Source organism: Gigantopelta aegis, chromosome 10 (assembly GCF_016097555.1).
Source record: "Gigantopelta aegis isolate Gae_Host chromosome 10, Gae_host_genome, whole genome shotgun sequence".
Classification (NCBI taxonomy): Eukaryota; Metazoa; Mollusca; class Gastropoda; order Neomphalida; family Peltospiridae; genus Gigantopelta; species Gigantopelta aegis.
The window spans coordinates 71,403,773-71,423,478 of record NC_054708.1 but is presented as its reverse complement, the minus strand read 5'-3'; the positions used below and the strand labels follow the sequence as shown (position 1 = coordinate 71,423,478).

At 41.7% G+C, this 19,706-nt stretch overlaps 1 protein-coding gene across 1 annotated transcript in view; it reads left to right on the top strand.

The window, feature by feature from the left end:
- The window catches only part of LOC121384675, a 44,188-nt gene extending 25,864 nt beyond the window's left edge, over positions 1-18,324 (top strand). The window contains exons 4-5 of the mRNA XM_041515160.1: positions 12,497-12,685; positions 17,911-18,324. Coding sequence (XP_041371094.1) covers positions 12,497-12,685; positions 17,911-18,128 — 407 coding nt within the window. The 3' untranslated portion in view covers positions 18,129-18,324. The remainder of the gene's footprint in view (positions 1-12,496; positions 12,686-17,910) is intronic.
- The last annotated feature ends 1,382 nt before the right edge of the window (positions 18,325-19,706 follow it).

Here is a 19,706-nt window from a genome sequence, read left to right as displayed (position 1 = left end):
ATAACTACATTTTAAACATGAGTACTTCCCTAGAGTACTAGCCTTTACAGGGCCATTTAATATACATTTACCAAACGGGTAAAATATAGGGATGAGACGTAGGCCAGTGGTCAGTCTAGGATCGACCCCCGTCGGTGCCCCAATAGGCTATAGCCAGTGTACCACGATTGGTATATCAAATGTGCTATCCTGTGCATATATTCGTCAGTACTGGAATCATCATCGGTATCGTCATCGTATACTTCGTCCAAATATTTGCTGATTCAGGAACGATATTGTTTTAATTTAGAACGAATCTGTGGTCTCACATCTCTGTTGGGATTGACTGACTAGAATTTTCCTCGTGGTGGGGCCTTTGTCGAAGTATTGCATATATGTCAGAAAGCGAGAGTATGTGTCTTTAAATAACTTCCATTGCAATGTCTTCATGTTTCTTTCGATGGCATCTTGGCACATGTTTTTTTCTACATAGCGTTTCCTCTTGCTTTCGAAATAGTCACGATTGATGTCGAATTCACGCTCGATCATCAGACGTACACCTTTGTTTTCCAGATAGGGTGACGGCTCTTCTTCATTTCCCTCCTCGCACATTTTAACTAGCAGATGTCGCTGCCAGTCGCTCCCATCTTTAAAGACCAGACAACACGTATCGCAAGACTGCATCCTCTTGACTTTTTCAGATTGGGTTCTACCTCATCATCTTTTTCGTCGTAACTTTCGTAGGCGGGTATGCCTGGTAGTTTTCTCTTGAAGAGCTCTTTCTCAAGGACTGGGGTGGTGATTTCATTGAAGGGACATGTTATGCTGTCGAACTTCAAAAGGTGATGGAAAATTCAGGCCAAGTATATAGATTTCAGACGGTATTGAAAAAGAGAACACGGAACAAACAGAAAGAAGTACTGGTCAAGTGGCTTCACTGGCCCAGCAAACATAATTCGTGGATTGCCAAAACCGATGGTATAAAAGGACCGGGGTCTTTTATATGCACCATCCCATAGACAGGATATCACATACTACGGCCTTTGATGTACCAGTCGTGGTGCACTGGTTGGATCGAGAAATTGCGCAATCGGCCTACTGGCGGGGATCGATCCCAAACCGATTGCGCATCAAGTGAGCGCTTTACCACTGGGCTACAGCTCGCTCGCCCCCCCCCCCCCCCCCCCCCCCCGATACAAAAAGAGCTAAGTCTATATTATAATATAATAAAAAGCGTGGAATTCCCTTGTTGCAGTTATGATAAATTTGTGAAATTCTGGTCTGTTATCACAATTTATTTAAGGATTAATTATATATGCAGCCACACGTCATTATCTCCATGTTGAAGAGACCGAACCAAATGGCTTGAAATAACGATGGATTGAATTGAACATGGGGTTTTTATGAAAATTATGTCATGAGACCACTTCCCAACCTCGAGATTTCCGGGGATAACGAGTTAACAAGAGGTTGAGATGAGATCGAGATAACAAAGTTTGACTGTATATTTCTTATTAATTTATGTCAATATATTGTGGATGTAGACTTTCTTTCTGTATGTTGAACATTGATTTTAGGATTTTGTTTAGAGCCAGGCCTAGTATTGATATTGTTATTAGTATTTTTTGTATACATTTCATATTTATGTATTTACATGTATTTATAAACATTGGATCGGTCATGCAAATTTATTGTATTAACTATATGATTATGATTTTTTTTTAAAGCCATTAGTAGCAAGGAATATTTTATATGCACCATCCTAAAGACAGGATAACACATGTCGTGTTGCACTGGCTGGAACGAGGAATAGATCAATGGGCCTACCAAATGGGATTGATCCCAGACCGACCGCGCATCAAGCGAGCGAGCGTTTTACCACTGGGCTATGCTCCGCCCCCATCTACACCAATAATCTATTGCTAATAAACTATACACTATTCCCCGCCCCCATCTACACCAATAATCTATTGCTAATAAACTATACACTATTCCCGCCCCCATCTACACCAATAAACTATTGCTAATACACTATACACTGTTCCCCGCCCCCATCTACACCAAAAACTATTGCCAATAAACAATACACTGTTCCCCACCCCCATCTACACCAATAAACTATTGCCAATAAACAATACACTGTTCCCCGCCCCCATCTACACCAATAAACTATTGCCAATAAACAATACACTGTTCCCCGCCCCCGTCTACACCAATAAACTATTGCCAATAAACTATACACTGTTCCCCGCCCCCGTCTACACCAATAAACTATTGCCAATAAACTATACACTGTTCCCCGCCCCCGTCTACACCAATAAACTATTGCCAATAAACAATACACTGTTCCCCGCCCCGTCTACACCAATAAACTATTGCCAATAAACTATACACTGTTCCCCGCCCCCGTCTACACCAATAAACTATTACCAATAAACTATACACTGTTCCCCGCCCCCGTCTACACCAATAAACTAATACCAATAAACTATACACTGTTACCCGCCCCCGTCTACACCAATAAACTGTGGATAATAAACTATACACTGTTCCCCGCCCCCGTCTACACCAATAAACTATGGATAATAAACTATACACTGTTCTCCGTCCCCGTCTACACCAATAAACTATTGCTAATAAACTATACACTGTTCCCCGCCCCCATCTACACCAATAAACTATTGCCAATAAACAATACACTGTTCCCCGCCCCCATCTACACCAATAAAATATTGCCAATAAACAATACACTGTTCCCCGCCCCCATCTACACCAATAAACTATTGCCAATAAACAATACACTGTTCCCCGCCCCCATCTACACCAATGAACTAATACCAATAAACTATACACTGTTCCCCGCCCCCATCTACACCAATAAACTATGGATAATAAACTATACACTGTTCCCCGCCCCCATCTACACCAATATTCCCTGCCCCCATCTACACCAATAAACTATTGCTAATAAACAATACACAGTTCCCCGCCCCCATCTACCCCAGTAAACTATTGCTAATAAACTGTACACTGTTCCCCGCCCCCATCTACCCCAATAAACTATTGCTAATGAACAATACACTATTCCCCGCCCCCATCTACCCCAATAAACTATTGCTAATGAACTATACACTATTCCCCGCCCCCATCTACCCCAATAAACTATTGCTAATGAACAATACACTATTCCCCGCCCCCATCTACGCCAATAAACTATTACTAATGAACAATACACTATTCCCCGCCCCCATCTACGCCAATAAACTGTTACTAATGAACTATACACTATTCCCCGCCCCCATCTACGCCAATAAACTGTTACTAATGAACTATACACTATTCCCCGCCCCCATCTACACCAATAATCTATTGCTAATAAACTATACACTATTCCCGCCCCCATCTACACCAATAAACTATTGCTAATAAACTATACACTGTTCCCCGCCCCCATCTACACCAATAAACTATTGCTAATACACTATACACTGTTCCCCGCCCCCATCTACACCAGTAAACTATTGCTAATAAACTATACACTGTTCCCCGCCCCCATCTACACCAAAAACTATTGCCAATAAACAATACACTGTTCCCCACCCCCATCTACACCAATAAACTATTGCCAATAAACAATACACTGTTCCCCGCCCCCATCTACACCAATAAACTATTGCCAATAAACAATACACTGTTCCCCGCCCCCGTCTACACCAATAAACTATTGCCAATAAACAATACACTGTTCCCCGCCCCCGTCTACACCAATAAACTATTGCCAATAAACTATACACTGTTCCCCGCCCCCGTCTACACCAATAAACTATTGCCAATAAACAATACACTGTTCCCCGCCCCCGTCTACACCAATAAACTATTGCCAATAAACTATACACTGTTCCCCGCCCCCGTCTACACCAATAAACTATTACCAATAAACTATACACTGTTCCCCGCCCCCGTCTACACCAATAAACTAATACCAATAAACTATACACTGTTACCCGCCCCCGTCTACACCAATAAACTGTGGATAATAAACTATACACTGTTCCCCGCCCCCGTCTACACCAATAAACTATGGATAATAAACTATACACTGTTCTCCGTCCCCGTCTACACCAATAAACTATTGCTAATAAACTATACACTGTTCCCCGCCCCCATCTACACCAATAAACTATTGCCAATAAACAATACACTGTTCCCCGCCCCCATCTACACCAATAAACTATTGCCAATAAACAATACACTGTTCCCCGCCCCCATCTACACCAATAAACTATTGCCAATAAACAATACACTGTTCCCCGCCCCCATCTACACCAATGAACTAATACCAATAAACTATACACTGTTCCCCGCCCCCATCTACACCAATAAACTATGGATAATAAACTATACACTGTTCCCCGCCCCCATCTACACCAATATTCCCCGCCCCCATCTACACCAATAAACTATTGCTAATAAACAATACACAGTTCCCCGCCCCCATCTACCCCAATAAACTATTGCTAATAAACTGTACACTGTTCCCCGCCCCCATCTACCCCAATAAACTATTGCTAATGAACAATACACTATTCCCCGCCCCCATCTACCCCAATAAACTATTGCTAATGAACTATACACTATTCCCCGCCCCCATCTACCCCAATAAACTATTGCTAATGAACAATACACTATTCCCCGCCCCCATCTACGCCAATAAACTATTACTAATGAACAATACACTATTCCCCGCCCCCATCTACGCCAATAAACTGTTACTAATGAACTATACACTATTCCCCGCCCCCATCTACACCAATAAACTATTACTAATGAACTATACACTATTCCCCGCCCCCATCTACACCAATAAACTATTACTAATAAACTATACACTATTCCATGCCCCCATCTACACCAATAAACTATTACTATTATCCTGTTCAATTATTTAGACCCAAAGTTTTTTGCAAATGTTACGTTTATTTCCTATTCGATATTTGTTTTCTTTGCATTTACATGAAAAGAAACCCAAACCCCGACAGGTTTTATATACAAATCATCATATAAAATGCACGAAGTTGACTTAATTCCACTTTTTAAAAATCTCTGTGTCGTTTGAATGCACGTTATTTCGCCTATAAATAACTAAGGTCATTTTCATATCAAAAGCATCATTCTATAGTGCGTTTCAAACTAACGTTCGGTTCTATCGTCCTATCCGCACAAATCGTAGTATGACCTATATTTAAGAAAATATCTGTAAACATGAAGCAGGCGCGGATTCAGGTGGGGAGTTCAAGTGACAAAACCTCAGTTTGAAAAAAAAATATGATTGAAATGTTATAATTATATTGTGGAATACACAAGCGCGCTGAAGGGGGAGAGAGAGAGAGAGAGAGAGAGAGAGAGAGAGAGAGAGAGAGAGAGAGAGAGAGAGAGAGAGAGAGAGAGAGAGAGAGAGAGAGAGAGAGAGAGAGAGAGAGAGAGAGAGAGAGAGAGAGAGAGAGAGAGAGAGAGAGAGAGAGAGACGTCATTTATGTAACGACGCACTCAACATATTTTAATCTATGGTTATATGGTTATAGGGAGAGAGAGAGAAGAATATGGTATGCATGCGATTGGTGGAGGTGTGACCCTCTGCACAACCCCAACCCCACTTAAGGCTTCTTTTGTATATGGAGCGGGACGTAGCTCAGAGGTAAAGCGTTCGCTCATGGTAGGTCGACTGATCGATCCCACATGGTGGACCCATTGGGTTGTGTCTAGTTCCAGCCTGTGCACCACAACTGATGTATAAAGGCTGTGGTATGTGCTATCCTGTCTATGGGATGGTGCATATAAAATGTCCCTTATTGCTTATCAACATTGCTTATCGGAAACAGTGGCCCATGTGGCGGTAGCGAGTTTCTTTCTCACTGTCATAATGCTCCTTAACCGTTTTGTCTGACGCCACATAAACGTATATCAAATGCGTTGAGTGTGTCGTTAAATAAACATTTCTCTCGTATGTATGTGTAGTCTATATGCATTTCTAGTCGATTAGTTTATAGGTTGTTAGGTTGTTTGATAGTGAATGATATGGAAATAAATTGTTTTTGGTGTTAAAGAGTTCATGCATACATTAAAGTAATACTCCTGATGGGTATGGAGAAATAACTTTATCAGTCGACGAACTCATTTCTTCATCACTATCTTCGTTAAGGGGGACTATCACAGGGGGTATTTTATTTCTTATAAAACTATTTTGTTTTATAAAATCTTCTTCGATCTTTATTACATGTTTAACTGCGTCAGAGAAGTGTGTAGGTGTGACAGAGTTCAATGCATGTGCAAGTTCTCTCCGCACCGTGGTCATTTTACCATCATTATGACGAGCTATGTGCCCTTTGACTTGACTCCAGATCAGTTCTATCGGATTGAGTTCAGAATGTCTTGGCGGCAGTCTTAGACACAAGTGCCCATGGCGTTCAGCAATATGATCAGTAACAAATTGCTTTGCACATTTGTTACTTTTCACAAGTTCATAAAGAACTGGCTTTGTCATGTTACTCTCAAAAGGTATATTTTTGTTTCGTAGCCACGACTGAATTTCTTCCTTTTTAGCGTTTAGTGCAGGACATCGTGTAATCTCAGTTAATTTGTTGTGGTAGCTTGCGTTATCCATGACGATAACAGAAGGTTCTGGTAGAGAAGGCATAAGTTGTTCTTCAAACCATTTGATGAAATTGTCATGATTCATCTCACCATGATAGTCTCCGTCTGTTTTTTAGCCTCAAAGATCAATTCACAACCATCTATCAATCCATATTTATCACAGCCAGCATGACAAATAATAAGTCTTTTTCCCTTCCCAGTCACCGAACAGAGTTTAGGAACTCGATCAGCAGCGTCTGATTTCGGCAGGTGATTGGCGGTACTTGTGCCCGGGTGGATATCTGTCCAGTGGTGGGATGTTGTGTGGTTAACATTCACCCAGGTCTCATCTTGATACACTATTAAATACCCCTGTTCTCGTAAACTGGATATTTCATGGAGATAGGACAGTCTCCTGTCTGATGTATAGGCGTCCTCAAAAATCACTTTTCCGGTTGTAGACATATGTTGGTATTTAAAATCGAGGTCATGGAGTGTTCTTCGTAAAGTTGATATGGATATGTTGATTCCACATTCCTCCCTTAAAGCCACGTTAATCTTATGTAATGTAGGTAATTCGCCCTCTCTATAAAATCTGTATACTCGTCGTCTAATAACATCTTTATCAAATAAATCGATGAGTTTTCGGTCGCGTTTTTTAACAGTGATTTCTGTGCTTGGATTCGTAGAGATTAGATTTTTCACAGTTCTTTTTACTGTTGAAACCGAAACTTTAAGTGCAGCGGAAACTCGATCGACAATTCGATAAGAAGCATACCTAGGTCTACCGCGCTGATATTCATCTTCAAAAACGAAAACGAAAACTATTCGAAAACGTTCTTAATACACGATTTTACATCAACTGAAGTGTTTTTCGATTTACCCATATTTTTCCTCAAATAAAAATAATAAGAATGTCGACTAATACATTTTCAATGAATTTATATACCCTACCTAACTTGTATTTTACGTGGTTTACACATTGCTACAATAGCACGTGCAGTCATAGATCGAAATAATGATGTTATTGACCAAGCAATGCTATCGTATTTTGAACATTCAGGGCTGTGTCTGCGGGATGAAAAAGTGGTTGAACCCATACGAGTCCGAACAATAGCCCTTTGGTTTTTCGCATTACAAATGTAACACCCCACCCCCTAACCCCAGCCCCTAGCACCACCCTAAATACTATATATATATATATATATATATATATATATATATATACGTATGAGTTCCCAATTTAGAGCCAAATTAAATAACATTTTTATTATTATTTGATGTTGGTGACCTTTGACATTTTATTCCCCCCCCCCCCCCCCCCCGGTCTTCTGGGTCCGGCCCTGCATTAAATTTATTTATAAATTTGGAAAGCACATTCCTGCGGTGTGTGAGGTGATTTGTGTTTATTACTGTGCTACACCTCAGTTGTGTTAGGTTAGGTATGGTATGCTAATATATAATTGATATAATAAAATAAAAATACATAATACATTAGCTAAATTTATACAAGAAAGGGTTACATGTTCTGTTTGTTTACATCTATGTTTAACGGAAAGATTAGACAATGCTGTTACACACTGCAAAACAATAATAACCTTGATTTAGTGAAACAAGCTATAATGGCCTTCATGTAGCCTCAGATCCCAATGTTTTGATATGCAAATGACCTTAGTTATTTATAGGCGAAATAACGTGCATTCAAACGACACAGAGATTTTTAAAAAGTGGAATTAAGTCAACTTCGTGCATTTTATATGATGATTTGTATATAAAACCTGTCGGGGTTTGGGTTTGTTTTCATGTAAATGCAACGAAAACAAATATCGAATAGGAAATAAACGTAACATTTGCAAAAAAATTTGGGTCTAAATAATTGAAAAGGATAAGAATAAACTATACACCTGTGAATTAATTAAGCATCACCTGAAATGCATTGCAGCCAAAGAGGGGCCAAGAAGTAGTTGTCCGTACAGACGAGGTTTAAACGTGATATTGAGAGCTTTTACATATTCTGTATCATGTCTCCTGGGTATTTACCGTGTTCACATGAATAACTTACTTTTGAGAAGCACTTCAGTGTGATTTCAGCTCCAGAGTTAATAACCAAACATTTTCATGCATATTTACAGTTTCTGTCTCTTTCCCTAGAATACTATATTAAATATTGATATAATGACAATCGTACTTCCTGTCAGTCTTTTCTTTTTCAATATCCTCAGTACACATAGAACATTAATTTCAGTGTTTGTCATCCATGTCATGGTCACAATTACTTGCGAAGAACAAGTCATACGAATCATATATGATCAGTACTAAGTGGTGCTTAATACATTTCCAGGGCCTCTTTCCACGAAGCGATCTGAGCCCAACGATCACCTTAAGTGTATAATGTAGATATGCACTTATGGTAATCGCAGTACTACGATCGCTTCGTGGAAGGGGCGGGCCCAAGGGTCTACTTAACAAAGCTTGCTAAAGCTCTGTTAACCAACATGGCATCAGCCTTACAAGTCTTTTTCCACTGCAACTCGAGATCGCAAAGTTGCAAGTGTATAATGTAGTTATGCACTTAAGGTTATCGTAGCGCTAAGATCGCTTCGTGGATCTCGAGATCGCAAAGTTGCGAGTGTTTAGTGAATCGGGTCCCAGATGTATATTGCTATAATAGGGAGAGATGTAGCCCAGTGGTAAGGCGCTGGTAAAGAAACATCGGAGACAAAGGAAGGTGTAATAGGTACGGTGTAATGAATATACAAACACGAGCCTTGTACTAACGTGGTAAGGCGCTGGTAAAGAAACATCGGAGACAAAGGAAGGTGTAATAGGTATGGTGTAATGAATATACAAACACAAGCCTTGTACTACAGTGGTAAGGCGCTGGTAAAGAAACATCGGAGACAAAGGAAGGTGTAATAGGTACGGTGTAATGAATATACAAACACGAGCCTTGTACCACAGTGGTAAGGTACTGGTGAAGAAACATCGGAGACAAAGGAAGGTGTAATAGGTACGGTGTAATGAATATACAAACACAAGCCTTGTACCACAGTGGTAAGGTGCTGGTAAAGAAACATCGGAGACAAAGGAAGGTGTAATAGGTACGGTGTAATGAATATACAAACACGAGCCTTGTACCACAGTGGTAAGGCGCTGGTGAAGAAACACAGAGACAAAGAAAGGTGTAATAGGTACGGTGTAATGAATATACAAACACGAGCCTTGTACTACAGTGGTAAGGCGCTGGTAAAGAAACATCGGAGACAAAGGAAGGTGTAATAGGTACGGTGTAATGAATATACAAACACAAGCCTTGTACTACAGTGGTAAGGCGCTGGTAAAGAAACATCGGAGACAAAGGAAGGTGTAATAGGTACGGTGTAATGAATATACAAACACGAGCCTTGTACTACAGTGGTAAGGTGCTGGTGAAGAAACATCGGAGACAAAGGAAGGTGTAATAGGTACGGTGTAATGAATATACAAACACAAGCCTTGTACCACAGTGGTAAGGCGCTGGTGAAGAAACATCGGAGACAAAGGAAGGTGTAATAGGTACGGTGTAATGAATATACAAACACGAGCCTTGTACCACAGTGGTAAGGCGCTGGTGAAGAAACATCGGAGACAAAGGAAGGTGTAATAGGTACGGTGTAATGAATATACAAACACGAGCCTTGTACCACAGTGGTAAGACACTGGTGAAGAAACATCGGAGACAAAGGAAGGTGTAATAGGTACGGTGTAATGAATATACAAACACGAGCCTTGTACCACAGTGGTAAGACACTGGTGAAGAAACATCGGAGACAAAGGAAGGTGTAATAGGTACGGTGTAATGAATATACAAACACGAGCCTTGTACCACAGTGGTAAGGCGCTGGTGAAGAAACATCGGAGACAAAGGAAGGTGTAATAGGTACGGTGTAATGAATATACAAACACGAGCCTTGTACCACAGTGGTAAGGCGCTGGTGAAGAAACATCGGAGACAAAGGAAGGTGTAATAGGTACGGTGTAATGAATATACAAACACGAGCCTTGTACCACAGTGGTAAGGCGCTGGTGAAGAAACATCGGAGACAAAGGAAGGTGTAATAGGTACGGTGTAATGAATATACAAACACGAGCCTTGTACCACAGTGGTAAGGCGCTGGTGAAGAAACATCGGAGACAAAGGAAGGTGTAATAGGTACGGTGTAATGAATATACAAACACGAGCCTTGTACCACAGTGGTAAGGCGCTGGTGAAGAAACATCGGAGACAAAGGAAGGTGTAATAGGTACGGTGTAATGAATACACAAACACGAGCCTTGTACTACAGTGGTAAGGCGCTGGTGAAGAAACATCGGAGACAAAGGAAGGTGTAATAGGTACGGTGTAGTGAATACACAAACACGAGCCTTGTACTACAGTGGTAAGGCGCTGGTGAAGAAACATCGGAGACAAAGGAAGGTGTAATAGGTACGGTGTAATGAATACACAAACACGAGCCTTGTACTACAGTGGTAAGGCGCTGGTGAAGAAACATCGGAGACAAAGGAAGGTGTAATAGGTAGGTGTAATGAATACACAAACACGAGCCTTGTACCACAGTGGTAAGGCACTGGTGAAGAAACATCGGAGACAAAGGAAGGTGTAATAGGTACGATGTAATGAATACACAAACACAAGCCTTGTACTACAGTGGTAAGGCGCTGGTAAAGAAACATCGGAGACAAAGGAAGGTGTAATAGGTACGGTGTAATGAATATACAAACACGAGTCTTGTACTACAGTGGTAAGGCGCTGGTAAAGAAACATCGGAGACAAAGGAACGTGTAATAGGTACGGTGTAATGAATATACAAACACGAGCCTTGTACTACAGTGGTAAGGCGCTGGTAAAGAAACATCGGAGACAAAGGAAGGTGTAATAGGTACGGTGTAATGAATATACAAACACAAGCCTTGTACCACAATGGGGCGGGACATAGCCCAGTGGTAAAGCGTTCGCTTGATGCGCGATCGATCTGAGATTGATCCCCGTCCATGGGGCCCATTGGGCTATTTCTTGCTCCATCAAGTGCACTACTACTGGTATATCAAAGGCCTTGGTATGTGCTATCCTGTCTGTGGGGTGGTCCACATAAAAAAATCCCTTGTCACTAATGAAAAAAATGTAACGTGTTTCCACCCTAAGACTATATGTTCAGATTACCAAATGTTTGACATCCAATAGCCGATGATTAATAAATCAATGTGCTCTAATGGTGTCGTTAAACAAAACGAATTTTATACGTCAAATTACCAAATGTTTGAAGGAAGGAAAGAACTGTTTTATTTAATGACGCACTCAACACATTTTATTTACGGTTATATGGCGTCAGACATATGGTTAAGGACCACACAGATATTGAGAGAGGAAACCCGCTGTCGCTACTTCATGGGCTTACCAAATGTTTGACGTCCAATAGCAGATGATTAATAAATCAATGTGCTCTAGTGGTGTCATTAAAAAAAAAAAACTTTAACGTTTGTTATATGTGTGCATGTGTGATTTAGATGTATGGTTTTCTTCTCTCTACAGGTGACCAATGGACTTTTTAGACTGTCCATGGGCCTCGATGAAGTTTATACATGTACCACACTGACCGTCGGTCAGAAAGGAAGTTACCCCAGCCCACCTGCATCAAAGTCTTTCCCCGACTACTACTTTGACGATTTCAACAGTGAACTACTTTGTGGTTTGAAAATCGACAGATTGAATATAATAATATATATATATATATATATATATATATATATATATATATATATATATATATATATATATATATATTAGTCAGCTGTCAGGTGAAATTGGAAAGAATTGTTTGAGTATAATAAAACTGTTTTGTTCTCACAGGTGGCATTAATCGTAGGGACTGCGACGCTGACTTCCGCATACCTATCTGGCTGATCGTCACTGGCTCAGTGCCAATATCGATGCTTGGTGGGTTGACCTGCAGGGACACGAATGACACGTGTCACAGGTGGACGCGGATAATATACGTATCAATTATCGTACTCTTCATGTTCAGCTGGCTCATCGTAGGTACGTTCAGGCTGTCTTAAAGCGACAGACCCTGGTGTTTGGTTTGGCTTTTATTTGATAGAAAACATATTTTATTGCATACTGTTTCTGTAAAAAGAAAGGAGAAAAAAAGGACAAAAACGTCATTCAGGCTAAATATCACTCAATTTAACGACGCACTTAACACATTTTATTTACGGTTATATGGCGTCGGACATATGGTTAAGGACCACACAAATATTGAAGGAGGAAACCTGCTGTCGCCACTTCATTGGTTACTTTTTTCGATTATCAGCAAGCGATATTTTATATGCACCATCCCATAGACAGGATAGAACATACCATGGCCTTTGATATACCAGTCGTGGTACACTGGCTGGTGCGAGTAACAGCCTAATGGGCCTACTGACAGGCAGTGGCGTAGCCAGGGGGAGGGGGCCATGCCCAATCCTGGGACATTTTTACCTTTCCACTTATTAATAACATTAACAAGGTTCCCATGCCATATCCCACTACTCGATATCATTGTTTGTTTGGATGCCAGGTGCCCCCCCCCCCCTCGCCCTCCAATACAAAATCCTGCCTACGCCACTGCTGACAGGGATCGATCCCAAACCGACCGTGCATCAAGCGAGCACTTTACGACTGGCCTACGTCCAGCCCCCTAAGATCACTCAATAATGCCGATTTGTGTTTCTCATGGGCGCAAATGCGACCGTACCCATGCACGTCTATTCAAAAACTGAAGTTAAATATATATACTCTTCAAAAAAAGAAACGCAAAAGGGTACAAATGGGTTATAACTCCGATTTTATGTTTCCTACCGGTTCATGCTTTGTGAATATAAGGTCATTGCATGTCCCAAACACATTCCCACGGTTACATTCGATAAAACGCAGCTACTGTACAATAAAGTTCCAAAATGTGAATATTCGCAATAATGCAGCCACGTGCAAACCATGTCACCACGGCACGTGCGTTGTCTGCACGTGCAACATGAACACCGACAGTATAAAAGTGCAGGGTGTTCGCTTGTCTGGCCTCTGTATCTGGCCGACAGTTGACAATCCAGGACATGCCACGTCTCAGTGAACCGCAGAGAAACAATGCCATCGGCCGACTAGACGCAGGCGAATCCAGAACGGCCGTTGCCAGGGCATTCCAAGTGTCCCCAAGCACCATCTCCAGACTGTGGGACCGTTACCAGCAACATGGATCAACACGTGACCTCCCTAGATCCGGTCGACCACGGGTCACTACCCCCAGGCAGGACCGCTACATCCGGGTACGCCACCTTCGGGAACGATTGACTACTGCCACCTCCACAGCCGCAGCAATACCAGGTTTGCGCAGGATATCCGACCAGACCGTACGGAACCGCCTACGTGAGGTAGGAATTCGTGCCAGACGTCCAGTTCGAGGTGTCATCTTAACACCACAACACCGTCGACTCCGACTGCAGTGGTGCCAGATTCATCGACAATGGCCTCAACTGCGATGGAGACAGGTGTGGTTCAGTGACGAGTCCCGATTTCTGCTCCGACGTCATGATGGAAGATGTCGCGTGTATAGGCGTCGTGGTGAACGTTATGCGGCAAACTGCGTGCAGGAAGTGGACAGATTCGGCGGGGGTAGTGTCATGGTGTGGGCAGCCATCTCACACACTGGCAGAACTGACCTGGTCCACGTGCAGGGCAACCTGAATGCACAGGGCTACATTGACCAGATCCTCCGGCCACACATCGTTCCAGTTATGGCCAACGCCAACGCAGTGTACCAACATGACAACGCCAGGCCTCACACAGCACGTCTCACAACGGCTTTCCTACAGAACAACAACATTAATGTCCTTCCTTGGCCATCGACATCACCGGATTTGAACCCAATTGAGGATCTATGGGACGAGTTGGACCGACGCCTCCGACAGCGATAACCACAGCCCCAGACCCTGCCCGAGCTGGCAGCAGCCTTGCAGGCCGAGTGGGCCACCATCCCCCGGGACGTCATCCGTACTCTGGTTGCTTCAATGGGCAGGCGGTGCCAGGCAGTTGTCAACACACGCGGAGGCCACACCCGGTATTGACTCCAGATGACCTTGACCTTGGTGGTGTGTCCTATCACTTACTCACAATGGACTAGAGTGAATTGTGAACAATCCTGCAACATTTGGTAATTATCGGACTCACCATTCAATAATTAAATCAATTCTCCAAATGTTACGACAATGTGGTTTTGCGTTTCTTCTTTTGAAGAGTATATATATACTACTCAAAAGAATTTAAGGGTCAGACGATATTTTCGACATTATTTTCTGAATGTCAATTATATTAGCTAGACCATAATGTCACGCATGGTATTGTTCCATTTTGACGAAAGTGGGTCTAAGCAACCCATAAATGAATTAAAATCCACTGTCATTGACACTGTCGACTAGTTTTCTAATGGCGAAAACATGCTTATATTTGCACGTAAATTAGGGCGAAAGCGAAAGGTCTGCTAAGTGCCCATAACTTGCTTTTTCACAAAGCGCTTCATTTGCACGCTTTGCATGTGTATTCCATGTTCCCAATGCTGAATTTCCGTATAATTGGAGCTTGCGTTCGTGTACGGTGCACACTCCAAATTCGACAATAGTACGACATCACATGACTATCGAAGATCGAGGAAGGGCTATTCCATGGCTTCAGGATGGCAATACGCAAAGAAATGTTGCTCTGAGACTTGGTGTCAGTCAGAGTGTCGTTGGCCGACTGTGGCAACGGTACCAAGCAACGAATTCTGTTCGAAATCGTCCACGTTCGGGAAGACCCCGAAGCACTACAAATAGAGAGGACCGCTACATCACCAATATGGCTCTACATCAACGCACAACCACTGCACGCCGATTACGTGACAATCTGCGGACTGCGACTGGAACTCGAGTGTCTGATCAAACCATACGCAATCGTCTGAGAGCCAATAATCTACGCTGCCGTCGCCAGGTCGTTCGACCACCACTCCTACCACGTCACAGGACGGCCAGACGTCACTGGTGCACACTTCATCTGCGGTGGCAACGTGTTGAGTGGGGTCGAGTGATGTTCACTGATGAGTCCAGGTTTTGTCTCCAGTTCAACGACGGTCGGGTTCGTGTCTACAGACGTCCTGGGGAGCGCTTCGCTGACGTTAACGTTAGACAACGTCACCGGTTCGGTGGTGGCAGCGTCATGGTGTGGGGCGGCATCTCTATCCACCACAGGACCCCCTTCTATGTAGTGGATGGCAATCTGAATGGAATCCGCTATCTGAATGAGATTATTCGGCCGTTGGTTCTCCCAGGCCTTCAGCAGATTGGCGGCGGGGCAGTTCTGCAGGATGACAATGCCAGACCCCACCGCGCCAGGGTGGTAACGGACTTTCTCAGACAACAAGGTATCGCCAGGATGGATTGGTCAGTATATTCGCCTGACTTGGCCCCAATAGAGCACGCCTGGGACGAATTAGGCAGGAGAGTTCGGGATAACCATGCCCCTCTGGCCAACCTTCATGATCTGGGTCAACTTCTTATGGCAGAGTGGCAGGCCATTCCCCAAGAGTTCTTCAGACGTCTGATCAACAGCATGAGGCAACGATGTGCCGAGTGTATTCGCGCCAGAGGTGGATTCACACACTATTAAACGAATGTTCTAATGTGTAAAATCCATGTTTGACAACCTTCAACTTTGACAGCATGTCATGTGACTTTCTTGTATACAGTGACGTTTATTTGTGGTTTTTTGTAAATATGGAACAATAAATTAAATTTTTGGTGTAGTTTACATCATCAATCTAATACACTCTGAAACTTATTTGGTTATAAATTTTTGACCCTTAAATTCTTTTGAGTAGTATATATATATAAAAATGTTATTTATCACATGTCTAGATTACAGTTTAGCACGTGTTTATTTTACAGATCAGTGGCGGATCCAGAAAATCCATTTGGGGTAGGGGGCAATGACATGAGGCGGAATGCCAATGGAAATTTGAGGGGATCGTAAAAAAATGAAAATTAATATATAATAAAATTATAACTGTCGCAAAATTTAGGGGGGCCGGGCCTAGATCCGCTTCTGCAGGTTTATTGCGTGTCTATCGTCCTTTTTGTGTTTTACAGGAACATTGTGGTTTATTACGTGTATAATTTACAGGAACAGTGTGGTGTATCTCTTGTATATTTTACAGGAATAGTGTGATTTATCTCTTGCATATTTTTCAGGAACAGTGAGGTTTATCATGTGTATATTTTACAGGAAAACTGGTGTATCTTTTGTATATTTTACAGGAATAGTATGGTTTATCATATGTATGTATTACAGTAACATTCTGTTTTATATTTATAGGAACAGTGTGGTTTATCGCATGTCTATTTTACAGGAACAGTGCAGTTTATCGTGTCTATTCTACAGGAATAGTGGTTTATAATCGTGTATATTTTACAGGTACTTTATCATGTGTCTAATTTACAGGAATAGTGGTTTATCACGTGTCACTTTTACCGAAACAGTGTGGTTTATTATGTGTTTATTGTACAGGAACAGTGGTTTATATAACATGTATAGTTTACAGGAACAGTGTGGTTTATGAAATGTCTCTTTTACAGGAACAGTGTGGTTGATAATCATCTATTTTATAGCAATAGTTGTGTACAGGAACAGTGTGGTTTATCACGTTTCTATTTTACAGGAACAGTGGTTTATCACGTGTATTTTTTTTACAGAAACAGTGGTTTATATAGCATGTATATTTTCAGGAACAGTGTGGTTTATGACCTGTCTATTTTACAGGAACAGTGTAGTATATCATGTATCTATTTTACAGCAACAGTGTTTTTTATCACGTGTATATTGTACAGGAACACTGGTTTATCATGTGCCTATTTTACAGGAACACTGTTGTTTATATCTTGAATATTTCACAGGAACACTGTGGTTTATCATGTGTATATTTTACAGGAACAGTGTGGTTTATGATGTGTCTCTTTTACAGGAACAGTGTGGTTTATAACGTATCTATTTTACAGGAACAGTGTGGCTTATGGCGTGTCTATTTTACAGGAACAGTGTGGTTTATGACGTGTCTATATTAAAGGAACAGTGTGGTTTATTGTGTGTCTATTTTACAGGAACAGTGTGGTTTATCTCTTGTATGTTTTACAGGAACAGTGTGATTTATGATGTGTCTATTTTACAGGAACAGTGTGGTTTATGACGTGTCTATTTTACAGGAACAGTGTGGTTTATCGACCTGAAATCAACCCTGCAGAGTTGTGACTCGCCCAGCAAGTCGTGCTCGAAATGTCCTCAAGACGTGCTCAACATGTCATTGGCGGTGCTCATCGTTGAGTGGTTTACTGTGGTGGTGGCTTTCTGTGCTTCAGGCGCTGTCGTGGTATATACGTATTTTTCAAAAGACGAACCTGACAATACAAGTGAGACAGTGTAGTAAAAACAGACTTTTCAATTAATATGTGTGATATGCAATTTCAAGAATAGCAATGAACACATAGCTGTTTGTGAACTTTTGTTTGTTAGTTTCGTTTAACGACACCACTAGAGCACATTGATTTATTAATCATCGACTATTGGATGTCAAACATTTGGTAATTATTTGGTCATAATGATATAGTCTTAGAGAGGAAACCCGCTACATTTTTCCATTAGTAGCAAGGGATCTTTTATATGGCAGAATAGCACATACCACAGCTTTTGATATACCAGTCGTGGTGCACTAGCTGGAACGAGAAATAGCCCAATCGACCCACCGATGAGGATCGATCCTAAACTGACCATGTATCAAGCGAGCGCTTTACCACTGGGTTACATCACGCCCACCCATCCCCACCCCTTGTTTATGAACATGCACATTGTAAACATGCAAGTTTTCTTACATCCCCTGTGGTGAGAACGAACATAATTATTATGTATGAGGGGCGGGACGTATCCCAGTGGTAAAGCGTTCGCTTGATGCGCGGTCAGTCTAGGATCGATCCCCGTCGGTGGACCCATTGGACTATTTCTCGTTCCAGCCAGTGCTCCACGACTGGTGTAATAAAGGCCGTGGTATGTACTATCCTGTCTGTGGGATAGTGCATATAAAAGATCCCTTGCTGCTAATCGTGGCGGGTTTACTCTCTCAATATCTGTGTGGTCCTTAACCATATGTCTGACGTCATATAACCGTAAATAAAATGTGTTGAGTGCGTCGTTAGCTAAAACATTTCCTTCCTTCGTTAATATATGACAACAAACACTAGTAACACACAGCTGTGATATTCGCTGCTTCTGGTTGGTGACCCGGATGCCACAGCCGTATCATCCAATGAAAAAGCGCAATCGAAATTGACTTCTTTGTGACTAATAAGTTAACCTGAACCTAATTGCTCTGTGATGCATAAGTTAATTGCAAGCGCAAGGGCAGCAAATACGTTTTAGCTGGAAAAGACGTTTAAATTTATCTTAAACGTGATTTTTTTTATATAGATATGTAAGAAAGAGAATACTACATGCGCATCCGTTAGATGTCATATATCTTTAAAAGTCGTTTAAAAGTGTTGTATCATAAATGGTATCTAGTCTTATTCTCCGTGACCTTTTTCTAGAAACTGGGAGAACTAAAAGCTACACGCACAAAAAAACAAAAAACAAACAAAAAACGTTCAATTACGTATACCTGTATATAACTGACGATGGCGTAGGTGCGTGACGAGTTAAGTTCTGATTATATTTGGCCGTGAGAAATGTACTTTGCTGACTTGAATATACATAGAGAATAACTGAGAACTGTCTTAAGATATCGGCTTTATCCTGCGAAGGTTAGAATGTTGAAAGGCTCTGTCAAGCGCCTTTCGCCATTCGACCTGAGCAGGATAAAGCCGATATATTATTAATAAGCTTGTAACCAGTTTAATTATCTGCAAAACCACATTATTATGTATATGCAGTATTTAAATTAAAAAACCCCACATATACGCTAACTGTTGTGTTGTATTTATTTATGCATTTCGCTGCATTTCTTTGATAT